At 35.6% G+C, this 13,209-nt stretch overlaps 1 protein-coding gene and 1 pseudogene across 1 annotated transcript; one reads left to right on the top strand and one right to left on the bottom strand.

The window, feature by feature from the left end:
• Positions 1-2,141: 2,141 nt before the first annotated feature.
• On the bottom strand, positions 2,142-3,139 carry LOC125807273 (uncharacterized). Its single transcript, XM_049486983.1, has 3 exons — positions 3,032-3,139; positions 2,399-2,564; positions 2,142-2,290 (listed from the first exon to the last, which is right to left on the bottom strand). Exons 1-3 carry the CDS (start codon positions 3,137-3,139, stop codon positions 2,142-2,144), a joined length of 423 nt encoding a protein of 140 aa, XP_049342940.1.
• Positions 3,140-7,576: 4,437 nt separating this feature from the next.
• On the top strand, positions 7,577-12,501 carry LOC125807272 (ATP-dependent helicase rhp16-like; annotated as a pseudogene).
• Positions 12,502-13,209: the final 708 nt, after the last annotated feature.

The following is a 13,209-nucleotide window of genomic DNA, read 5'->3' as shown; positions in this document are numbered from 1 at the left end:
TTCTCAACTATACTCACTATATATAAAGCCTCTAACTGATAGCAATAGAAGTCGGGACAAGACCGACGACATCGTGACTGAACTGAAAAGCAATTGAAATCCTCCAGAAGCAAGGAGGCTCACCATAGCTAACTCGAACTCCCGGATGTATCAACAAAGCTACTATTGATTATCTTGAATAACTATGTCTGCATCATGAGAAGATGCAGGCCAAATGGCTCAGTACGTGGAATGTACGAGCATGTAAGAGGAATTCTAAAGCATAACATAAGGTTGAAACTTGATAAAAAGGAAACATACTTACCTCTTTTCAATCTTGTTCAACTCAAGGAATACTCAAAGATACTCAAAACTACTCAAACTTACTCAACTCAGAAGTACTCAAGGATAAGATACTCAACTTCAAAGATATGATACTCGACTTGAAACACTCAACTCTGGATACTCAACTTATGAATACTTAACTGAACTCATTTCATTATAAAGCAGTTTAAAACAAGTGCAATATAAAGAAAATGAAAACTGTTTAAAACATGATGTCAACTCATAATCATAAATTCATAAAAGACATACCATGCTCTCTCTCAAAGTCTACTTGTGCGATGCATGAATGAAGTCCCATACCCCCATTCATACTAAGCAGATCTCCTTGAGGAACCATGAAGTTACTGTTGTGGGAGTTTCTCTAATCGACAACCATCACTTAAGAGTTATAGTGATGAAACAACGATCTACCTCACGCTTCCAGCGCATCCTATACCTTGCCGGGGTATATAACTCATCAACTAAGTGGTTCCACTAAGCTATGCTTAAAAGCAATTAGGAATCATCTAAAAAGTATGACCTATAATAACCAGCCAATCCTATGAAACTCCTAATATCAGTTGGAGATGTGGGTCTAGGCGAGTTCTGCACTGCCTCAATCTTTTGAGTATCAACTCGAATCCCATCACCAGAAATAATGTGGCCTAAGAATGCCACATACTCAAGATGAAATTCACACTTAGAGAATTTACCATACAAATGATCTTCCTCATTCCTTGAATAAGTTAGAATATCATCAATGAATACGATAACAAACATACCAAGATAAGGCTAAAACACTTTGTTCATAAGGTCCATGAACGCTGCTGGAGCATTAGTCAAACCAAAAGACATGACTAGACACTCATAATGACAATAGCGGGTCCTGAATGTTGTCTTAGGAATGTCACTTTCTCTTACTCTCAACTGATGATAGTCAGATTTGAGGTCTTTCTTAGAAAAACAAGTGGCACCCTGAAGTTGATTGAAAAGATCATCAATTCTCGGAAGGGGATACTTATTCTTTATAGTAACCTTGTTCAATTGGCGGTAATCTATACACATCCTAAGTGAACCATCTTTCTTCCTCACAAACAAGAACAGAGCGCCCTAAGGTGAGACACTTGTTCTAATAAATCCCTTATCAAAAAGATCTTTCAACTACTCTTTTAATTCTTTCAACTCAGATGGAGCCAATCTATATGGCGGAATATAAATGAGACGAGTATCATGAAGAATATCTATACTGAAACCTATTTCTCTCTCAGGAGGGACTCCGAGAAGATCATCTGGAAAGACCTCTGGAAACTCACTCACAAGTGGAACTGACTGAATAGGTGGTGTCTCAACACTAGAGTCATTAACTTGGAATAAGAGATAGATGAACCCCTTGGAAACAAACTTTCTCGCCTTAAGGTATGAAATAAAACGACCCTTAGGCACTGCTGAACTATTCCTCCACTCAATAACTAGCTCATTAGGAAACTGGAACTTAAATACTCGATTTCTACAATCAACTGTGGCATAACAAATATAAAGTCAGTCCATACCTAGAATAACATCAAAATATACCATGTCTAACTTGACTAAGTCATCCATGGTGTCCTTGTGATTGACAAAAATGACACAATCACGATAAACTCTCTCAACTAGCATAGACTCACCAACCGGTGTGGAAACACTGAAGGGCTCAAAAAGTTGTTCGGGAATAATATCGAACCTCATAGATATATACGGAGTCACAAAACATAGACTTGCACCTGGATCTTGCAAAGAATATACATCAAAAGAAAAGACTTTATCATACTAGTGATAACATCTGGCGAATTCTCTTGCTCTTAGCAACTGGTGATAGCATACAAATGGTTTGCTCCTCTGCATGTTCCTGAAGTAGCTCCTCTAGGTGCAACTCTGTCTGGTAGAGCCACTAAAGAAGATTGGGCTCTATTGCCCCCATTGCCATTACCCTTCCTATTCTTAGGGCACTCTGTCATAAAGTGACCATTCTAACCACACTTTAAGCAACTAGTGGAGCCATCACGACACATTCCTGAGTGGTTCCTACTACACTTAGCACATACAGGAGTCCCATTACCTCTTTGTGCCACATTACCTTGAGACTGAGCAGGTCTAGCTCTGAAGTTCTGCAAATTCTGATTCTTGAACTCACCTTTGTTCCTTGGTGTAGGTGCACTAGCAGATGATGGAGCAAGTCCATTTGGCTTGTGTTGAAAAGAAGACCGGTTTGCACTACTCTTCTGCTGCCCGTACACATTTCCTGTTGTCTTAGCTTTCTTATTTCAGAACTCTTCTCTCTCTTTCTCTCTCTCTCTCAACTTATCTTCCTCAACTTGTTGCACATGGATCATCAGCCTTGATATGTCTATTGCCCCTATCAACATCACAGCCTTACCCTATTTGCTTGACAAACAAGACAACCCTGATACAAATAAATTCATCGTGCTTCTCATGTCAGCAACCATATCTGAAGCATAGCGCGATAGTTGAGTGAACTTGAGGTTGTACTCATGCACACTCATGGATTCCTGCTTAAGAGTAAGGAATTCCCTTACCTTTGCCTCGATCAGTTCACGGGAAAGGAAACACCCCATGGGGCCTCTTCGAACACAACCCAACTCACAATTGGTACACCTTTAGCTCTTCTCTTCTTCCATTGGTCGTACCAGATTCTAGCAACACCCTTCACTTAGTATGCAGCTAGGTCCACAAGCTCAGCATCTGCAACATGAATTACATCAAATACTTTCTGCAAATCTTCCACAAAGTTTTCCGGATCCTCATTGACACTCGAACCAGTGAAGTCTGGAGGATTCATCCTCAAGAACTCACAGATCCTGGATGTATCAACCACATCCTGTCAATTCCCTCTTTGTTGCCTAGCTTGGTTGGTCACAACTTGACTCAACATCCGGATAGCATCCTGAAACTCAGCATTAGTGACCTCTCCTTGGGGTTACTTCTGGTGTATTGGGGACCCCTTGATCCTGAGGATCAACATTCCTCCTAGTTGTACGACCTCAGACAACTCTTTGTGGAGGCATGATCTAAAAGATACGCGCAAGCATAAATTAGAAAGAAACTTTATAGAGATGAACTTTGTCTCACGAAAAGAGTATGAAAGAGGTAAGATAGTTCCTACATGTCGCAGCCTCCTAATTATAAACATGGCGCGCTTCACACTGATAACTAGGACTCTACAGACACACTTCATAGACTTCCTAGGACTCTTGAACTCTGTTCTATGATACAAAGTTTGTCATTCCCCGAGCCTACACCCTGGACGCGACTGGCACTTGAGAACCATTGCATTCCCCAAGCGAACCCTTGGCCTGGCTGAATAATCAGCGGAAGACTAAATAAAAAATAAAAGAACTTTAAAGAAATCTTTAACTCAAAACTCTCAAATACTTAAACTTAGAATATTCAGAAATAAACATTCAACTAACCAAAGAGGCAACTCAAGTCTAGAACATTAACAATTGAAAATGAAAAAGACTCATGAACTACTGTCTATCTATCTATCTATGAAGCCTCTACTACTATGAGGGATTTCAGAATAATACCCCGGATCATCCTAACAAAACTGAATAACATAAATAAATAAGGGATCCTCCGGAAGCAAAGAGGCTCACCAAACAACTCTAGAACTGTACTGGATCAACGAAGCGTTGGTTCATGATCCTGGTTACTTGTATTTGCATCATGAAAGATGCAGACCAAATGGCATCACTACATGGAATGTACAAGCATGCAAGGGGAAATCTAAAACATGACATAAGCTTGAACTGGAACTGAAGAAACAACTTACCTCGTCTCAACTCAACGTCAAATCATTTCAATATAAACGCAATGACAATAATGCAATATAAAGAGGAGCTTTTAAAATAGTAGATAGCAACTCAATATATTGGAAAATACAATATAACTCAGTTTGTAAGGAAAAATACAAAATAAACTTTGTTTGGGAGATTCTCTAATTGACAACCATCATTATGAGTTGTGTGATGATACAACGTCTCGCCCACGCTGGCAGAACTATCATATACCTTGCCGGGGTATAGAACTCCTCAGCTAAGTGGATCCACTAAGCTATGATTAAAAAGCAATAATGAGTCATCTAAAAAATATGACCCTTTCTATCCATGTTGGATAAATGGTTTATGAGGACTTTGAGCTATCTGAACTCGTCCCCATATCGATGCTCAATGCTACTCCCATAATATAAATTAGATCATATGTTTAAAAACATTTCCTCATCCTCAACTTTGAGATTATTACTCAAAAGATTTCTCTTAAAAGAGATAGTACTAAAACTCCTCATGAACTCCTTTGGAAATCAGTGTTTCCTCTCATTTTAAATGTAAAAACATTTACTCTTCGGAATACTTAGTTCCCATATATCATATTGAAAAAAAGAACTCAACTCTTTTCATCCTTAAACTCAAGTATTCAAGTCTTAAAATGAGTTTTTAAAATATTGTAAAGAACTTGTCAAAATGACTCGAAGGAACTCTCAAGACTTGACTCTTAACTCTACATTGAATTTGAATTATGAATTCAAGGTTATTGGTTCATGTTATGAATAATTTCTCGATGTTTAGATGTAGTTTAGAGTAGTTAGAATCAATAGGGAGTAGAGGTACACTTTAAAAGAACTCAAATGGGTCAAATGACAGAAAATACAGGACGGGGCAGGCGACCTTAGCGCATTGAGTGGCGCGGGGTACCAACTCTCAAACTTCAGAGGGCTTTTCCTGGCACACTACTGGCGCAGTGCGCCATCCCCCTGCCCAGATAACTCGATGAAATTTTCTTCTCATTTTCTGACCCTAATTCATATAGAATCGAATGCTTTCTTCCGAACACTTTTAGATTCGTTTACCCAACTTATTTACATGAAAATCTACTTGAAAACCCTCAAGAATAATGCTCATTAATAAGATCCTTGCCTCAAGAATTTAAATCTTTCAATCTTAATGGATGAATTCGAATATGTAAATCATAATTGGTGTGTGGGTGAACGAACCCAACACTATGAAAACTTACATACCCCGATTCACAAGAAAACTCAATCTTTCTTCCCTTTCTCCTCTTTTCTCTTCTTGAACTCATTTCTAAAACCCTAAGCATAATTTAGGGTTTGTAAAACTGACCCAAATCAGATTTGACCCCAAAATATTACTGAAAAACGTTTTAAGCTGATGGGGTAAGGAAAATACCAAAATACCCCTCATTAATTTGGGTAACTTAACTGGACAGACTGACTTCAAACGGGCATATCTCCCTCATCCAAACTCGAAACTTAGCAAACTCGGTGGCGTTGCAAAGAGAATTCCAAGACCATTCATTTGATATATTATGGTCCACCTAACTCATCCTGTACTAAATGTTATGGTCGTTTGAAGTAGATCCAAATCTCACAACTTAAGCTTAACTTGAACAAAACTCAAATGGGCTCTTTCCAAATTAGTTCTTTCTATATTTAGCTCTTTCTAAGGCGAGATGTTGCATTAAATTTGGAAGGATATAATCATAATCTTACTTCCAATTATGAAACTCCCCACTTATAGAATAAGTATGATGATTATTCTAATTAATTAGTGTCAACTATATATTTCAAATTCCGACAGGCCCAGTGCATTTCAATATTGCAAATAATTTTTTATTTTAGTTCTAAAAACATTTTTTCAATTCATATGTAACAAGAATAACATAAACAATATTAATTTGAAGCATGTTAGTCATAGCTTTAAAAGCATATTGATATGACAATAGTATGATAGTCTTGTTATCTAATATTACAAAACTTGTAATTAGATTAATTTTTTTTCTTAAAACAAACATTTTATAAGGTAAGTGCTTGCTTAAGGCTTAAGCACTCTCAACTTAATATTTGGTCAACTTTTGATTACTAAAATCCAATATAAGGTAAGTGTGTTAAAGATAAAATATTTTTATCACACCTTTTATCATTATTGATTCTGTCTATATAAGTTGGTTTCTTGCCGCACAATCCTACTCAGTGTCTCTCAACACACTGAGAATCTCTCTCTCTCTTTCTCTCTCTCTCTCGCTCTCTCATCACAATTGTTGTATATTTTTTTCTGCAAATCTCCACTAGTAATTATTTGTGTAGAAAATGAGTATCCATTCTCATCTTTCCTCATCTTCAACCGAAGGTTCGCTCGAAAAATCCTTCTTTTACTTATCCTTTTTATTTTCTTGGTGTTTCTATTTGCAATCTTACTACTAGTTTATTTTGATGTGAATTTGCATTTGTTTTACTTGAATCTTACCGATTGTCTGAGTATTTTTTATGGTGGAATTTTTCATTTTTTCAGTCAAAAAAATGTTTTTTCTAGAAAAAGAAACTATTAAAGAATCATGAAAATGACTTCCCTTCCATAAGTTCATTTATCCAACCCATAGTGGGATGATTTAGTAGTCAAAGGAGTGAAATCCTTGGTTCAAATATTAAATGAAATTAAACTAAGTGAATTATTCCCAAATCTCATGATAGAGTTTCCTGGTACTCGTATTGATTGGAGATAAAAGGTATCGAGAGATAGTCAAGGAGTGTGCAACACCACAATAATAATAGAAAATGTTTGACAACTTACTATTTGTTTTTATTAAGAAATAAATGGGTTGATTTATTGAACTGATATTATTAATGATAAGATTCCCACATTAGCCTTTTAAGAGATGCATGGGAGAACCTTATATGACCATGTACACTCTTCCCTCTCATTAGCTAGGTTTACGATTAATCGAACACCAATATAAGATCAATCTAAATGGATTGATGGTTGAATTTACTCATCAAACATAAAGAAATTAAACAACAAAGAAAGAGAACGATAAAATACTAGTATAGAGAAAATATAAAACTTTAAAACTTGTTCTTGTATCAGGGACAACACGTCCTCTCATCCGGGGTAAACAAGGTATTTCGTCTAATGCCCACATTACTATGCTTAAGAAAAAAAACAAAACTTTTATAAATAGAAAGGAAAAAACAGGAAGATCATTAAATAAGGTTTGCGAGTATTATCGGAGAAAATAATATTTCCTAATAGGAATATTGCGAGTTTGTTCCCATCCATAGAAACAAGTGGACCAATTTGGTGTAAAAATGTCCTTTTCATTTTTTTTTGTTTGTGATGAAGCATTTCTTTGAGATGACATGTGTCATACATATCTATATCCACTATATGTTGTATATAAATTTAAATGATGTGGTTGTACTTAAATGTGGTTTGTGAAATTAGGAGAACAAAGCCCCCAAATTAGGAGCTCTGATGAGGATGACGTTATTGTTATATCCACAAATTCTGATTACATTGGGAGCAAAGACAAAGGCATTGCATATAACATTTATTTTTCATACAAATATTAATATGCCTTCAATTTGTTTTTTTTTAATTGTTGCAACTACAGTGACATTTTTATAGCATACTGGACTTTATTTTTGCCGATGGATGATACTTATTGGCTAACCTAAGACAAAAGTTCATGCAAGAAAATATGGATGTGCATTGAATAGTTAATGCACATGGTTAATTATGTGATTTTTGGTTTAATCATCTTTGCAGATGAAGCAGATAATTTGTTGAATAAAGCCCAAGCTAGTGGAGTTGTTGATATTGATTTAACTGCGGAAGCAGTTTGGCCCAATATAACAAAAGGAAGGATATCATATAGAACAAAGGGTGAATGGAGTATTAAAATAAATGAAGATCAGGTAGAAGAAGATTGTGTAATGAATGATGTAGGAAATGGTGGTAACCTTGTATTGATGTGGCACAAATGGAAAGAAGAGAACGATAGGTGGATGGCGGAAAACCATACACTTTATCTGGACTTCAACAGTCAGAATGAATTTATGACTGAAACTATTGAGCATCCATCTGATTTGATCATGCCCTTGCTGAAGTACCAGAAAGAGTGGTTGGCTTGGGCATTGAAGCAAGAAAAATCTATAGCTAGAGGCGGTATTCTTACTGATGATATGAGGATGGGGAAGACTGTTCAAGCCATAGCTCTTGTGCTTGCTAAATGTGAAATAGGGCAAGCAATTTCAGATTCTGGTTTGCTCTCACCTGCCCCTTATATTCTCCCAGCAGTGAAAAGAACCCTTGTTATATGTCCAGTTGTCGTTGTGATTCAGTGGGTCAACGAGATTGACCGCTTCACCACAAAAGGAAGCAACATAGTTCTTGTATATCATGGTGCCAACAGGGAGAAATATATTTTCAGGTTTGCGAAATATGATTTTGTTATTACTACCTACTCAATAGTGGAGACTGAGTACAGGAAAAATATCATGATTTTGCACGCTATGAAATGGAATCGTATTATTTTGGATGAGGTAATCATTGCACAAGTAGGCCCACTTAAGCTGAAGGTCCACCTAAATAAACCTCTCTACCTTCACAAGGTAGGGGTAAGGTTGTGTACACATGGCCAACCACTCTGCCATCACAAGGTAGTTAGGGGTAAGGCAGTTTTATATTTGCTTTTTTGACTGAGAAATTTGTTCAAAGTTCACATTTGTAGGTTTTGTCTGACAAACCATTCATCCAGAGTTTTCTAACAGATTGCACCATTGTTACACATGCCCATTGTGTGAAAGATATATACAACAACACTACATGAGCTATTCTTGCACTACAATCTTTTTATAAGTGGGCCTTAAGTGGTACTCCCCTCCAGAACCGTGTAGGAGATTTGTACTCACTTGTAATTTCTTGTGATTAATGTTCTTTTGTGGCCAACATAACTTCATTCTCTAAACTAAATACATCCTTACTTCTAGACATGTCCATTTCTTGCAAATTATTCCTTACTCGTACTACTTCTGCAAAGATTGTGATTGCAGAGCTCTCTACAATAGGTAGACTTAAAAGTTTCTTTTTTATCTTTTCACCGAACTTGGTTGGATAGAGAAACATATAGCTGAGGATTTGTTTTATTTTTACTCTGTCATATTTGTTCATTTTTCACCAGAGATTTTGTTGTTACTGATTCAATGACAGTTGAAATCTTTCTTCCTGGAGTATATTTTTTATATTTCACCTTTTTGAAATCTCTTATTTGTTCTCTTTTGTGTTTGTATTTATTTTTGCTCATTCGAGTGTCCACATTGCCACCACAAATTTATTCCGGCACTTTTGCTGGTGGAATGGAGTAAGTTACCTAATTAATATACTAATTTTGATGCGTTTTGTTACTTGTCATAAACAATATTGTTGCTGACACGGAGACGTTGATACATCTTATGTTCTAGTATATTGCCTCACCCATACAATTTCAAGGGAATCATGGGTTTGATAGAGATGCGATGGTTTTGTTGAAACACAAAATTTTAAAATCCATCATGCTAAGACGTACTAAAAAGGGAAGGGCTGCTAATCTTGGACTTCCTCCAAGGATCATAAGTTTTTTTTCACATTAACATAGTGCTAGAGTTATTAATTGTTCTTTCTCCTCTTTAGCCTATTACTTACTTTCTCATTCAGGTTACCTTGCGCAAAGGTTCTTTCGATGTTAAAGAAGAAGACTACTACACATCAATGTGGGATGAAAGCCGAGCACAATTTAATACGTATGTAATATAAGTTTGTCAATACTTATACAACTAGACCCTTGTTTGTTTGAAAGTCATCTTTTCCTTTGCTTTGCTCTCCATTCGCTACACATGGTGATGTTCTTATTGAATTTGTTTTAATGGGACAACTCATGGTCTTTTGCTTGTGTATTATTTTTGTCTAGTCTTTGGATTAAATGCTTTTGCATAGTATATGTTTCATCTAATTGCCATGTGTTAAGTCATCCTAAAAACATTCAGACGTTCCTTTCTTGGAAATCCTATAAAATGACCATTTTACACGGTTTTTCATGGAAAATAATCAACACTGGCTATTTCACCTTGCGAAAAAGTAAATAATGAGAGTCAAATAAGCGGTGTATTATTCTTTTTCTCATCACTATATTGTTTCTTCCTGGTGTATTTTGGTACAGATACATTCAAGCTGGTACGTTGATGAATAACTATGCTAACATTTTTAATCTACTCACACGCATGCGACAGGTATGGATGTCATGCTTTCAAACTTAATTGTTCTTAATAATGTATTGGTACCTGCTTGTATTTGGTTTTCGTCGTGAATAAAATTCTTTGTTATAGGTTCATTATTAAACTTCAAAGTATGGATCGAATCTAATGTATTTTTTTTTTCCTTAAGAAGAAATATTTCAATACTTCTACAATTGTGGTAAAATCACTAAACCATTGAAATGAAATATTTAATTTTGTTAATGGGTTAAATCTTTCAGTATTGCAGAACTCGGAGATAATAATTCCTTCAGTAATTTCTTGGCTTGATTTTTCCTTATATATCCTCCCTTGAGCCATTTTTCTGTAACCTTTTTCATTTTAAGTTTTCCTTCATCGCTTATATTTTTCCTTCGGTAATGTTTTACCTTGATTTTTCCTTGATCGATTTTGTACTAAAATGCACTTCTTTCAATTTGATTAATCTTCTTTTCCTTCATTTTTTTCTGTACTATTTAAATTTTTTTTTACTTGTATTAATAGATATACTTGTGGGATTACACTTGATATGTTACTATTGTTGTTGTTGTAATATTCATTGTTATTCTTTCTATTCAAAGAAGTGTAAATTCCACCCGTGAGAACACCCTACCAAGGAGTCCAACAGTGATCCTTCCCTACTATGTTTCCACATTCATGTGATTTGGAGGTGGACTTATTTCCCATCCATATGTTTTTTTGTAGATGTATTTACATAACAATATCATATTAAATATAAGTTGGCTTAAACGTGGATGCAATATTTGGATGCCAAAATGGCAGTGCCTATTTTATATTTCATATTTTTAATTCCATGAATGAAGAAGTGCCATGCAAGAACAAGAACGAGAATTGACTTTATTAGTGTCTAGTTGCATCTGATTATTTGTTGTTTTTAGCATGCATTTGCTCTCCTGTTGCATTTCTTGACCTTCCTTAATAATTTTAGGCCCTTAAAGAAATAAATAGTTCAGACTTCTTTTACTAAAGCAAGAAATTTGACTTTCTATGATCGTATGATTCTACCTCAAAAGTAATAACTAGAAAACTTTTTCTTATATTTGATTGATTTTATCTTTGATCTGACCACAGGCAGTTGATCATCCTTACCTTGTGGAATGCTCAAGTACTGCTTTGGCTAGAAGTGGAAGAATAACTAATGTTGGCTATGTTGAACAACCATGTGGTTTATGTCACGATCCAGTAGAAGATCCAATTGTGAGTTGCATACTCTCCCACTTCCCTAAGAAAATAAATAGAAAGTATAAAATAAAGGAATAAGCTCAATCATGAAACTTGATACTTCACTAAAATTGAATTTGATGGATTTCCTCCTCACACTATATTAATATATCGTATATTATATTATGGATATTTCAAATCTTAATTTGGTCATATTTTCCACATTTACATCTACGATGTCTTCTAAAAATTCTTTTCCAACACCATACGAAAGACCTCAATTTTTTTTACTAGAAATGCTTTTAGGAATGCCTTATAACACTAAAAGGACTTCTATTAAACTTGTGGACTTGATGATTTAAATTCTCGTACCTCATCTATTGACAACCTAAGAAATATTCGATGAATTCCTTACTATTATTTTGTCATTTGAAACTTAAACCGACTCTCCTATAAAAATGTGCACCTCTTTTGATTGTTGCAGGTTACTTCTTGCACACATGTCTTTTGCAAGTAATGTTAGATAGATTTTTCTGCAGCTATGGGACAACTTTCATGCCCTTCGTGTTCTAAATCAATTACAGTGGATTTCACGGCAAACGATTAGAAAAACTAAAGCAACTATCAAAGGATTTAGGTCCTCGAGTATATTGAATAGAATTTGTCTTGATAATTTTCAGACAAGCACAAAAATAGAAGCTTTGGTATACAACTACTTTTCAATTAATAACTATATCTTATCTTGCCTTTGTAGTTTGCTTTATGAGTTTATTTTGTTCTCACAAAGAGTACAAGTGGTTGCAATATTGCATCGTTTGCAGGAACTAGATATAATCCCTAAGGATCTCATACCATTTAACTTACCAGATGATCTTTACACATGCAAAAGTTCAGGATAATGGCTTTAGTCTTTAATTTCTTGTTAAGTTTGGTTGTGTGAAAAATGGGGGATTCATGAGGTCTAAATAAAGTTTTTCATGAGGTCTATATCAACTGCATCTTTATTGTTGTTTTATACTACTTTGATTTGAGTACCTATGAGTTGAGGTCGAGTTGAGTAGGGTCGAGGTGAGTATTTTTCCTTCTTTCTAAGTTCAAGTTGTTATGTTACGTTCAGTATTCCCCTTGCATGCTCTTACATTCCGTGTACTGATGTCATTAGGCCTGCATCATTTCATGATGAAGATATAGGAGATCAGGGTCATCAAAAGGAGATTCGTTGATACCAAATACAGTTGCAGAGTTGGTTGGTGAGCCTCCTTGCTTCCGGAGGATCCCGTATTTAATTATGTTATTTCAGTTTTGTTAGGATTATCCGGGGTTTTGTCCCGACACCCCTCATAGTATTAGAGGCTTCATAGATAGACAATAGTTCATGAGTCTTTTTCATTTCCATTGTTGATTTTGAGACTCGAGTTGCCTTCTTTTGGCGAGGTGAATGTTTTTATACATTTCTGAGTAGTTTATTTTGAGACATTGAGTTTAAATGTTTACTTTTAAAGTTCTTCTTATCAATGAGTAAGTCTTCCGCTGAGTGTTGATCTAGGACAAGGGTTTGCTTGGGGCCAGTAATGGTTCTCGAGTGCCGACCACGTCCAGGGTGTAGG

This window comes from Solanum verrucosum, unplaced genomic scaffold (assembly GCF_900185275.1).
Source record: "Solanum verrucosum unplaced genomic scaffold, falcon-dt-bn FXZP01000153.1, whole genome shotgun sequence".
In the NCBI taxonomy this organism is placed as follows: Eukaryota; Viridiplantae; Streptophyta; class Magnoliopsida; order Solanales; family Solanaceae; genus Solanum; species Solanum verrucosum.
Note: the sequence above shows the minus strand (reverse complement) of the source record. Positions and strands in the feature narration are given on the sequence as shown.

What these genes read in the sequence shown, in the direction of transcription:
- LOC125807273 (XM_049486983.1), bottom strand. Translation starts at nt 3,139, where the DNA reads ATGAATCCTCCAGACTTCACTGGTTCGAGTGTCAATGAGGATCCGGAA. An exon ending in ATGTTGCAGATGCTGAGCTT is followed by an intron (nt 2,565 to 3,031) that starts GTGGACCTAGCT and finishes GTGTACGGGCAG; the next exon opens with CAGAAGAGTAGTGCAAACCG. An exon ending in AGGTAATGTGGCACAAAGAG is followed by an intron (nt 2,291 to 2,398) that starts GTAATGGGACTC and finishes ACTTTATGACAG; the next exon opens with AGTGCCCTAAGAATAGGAAG.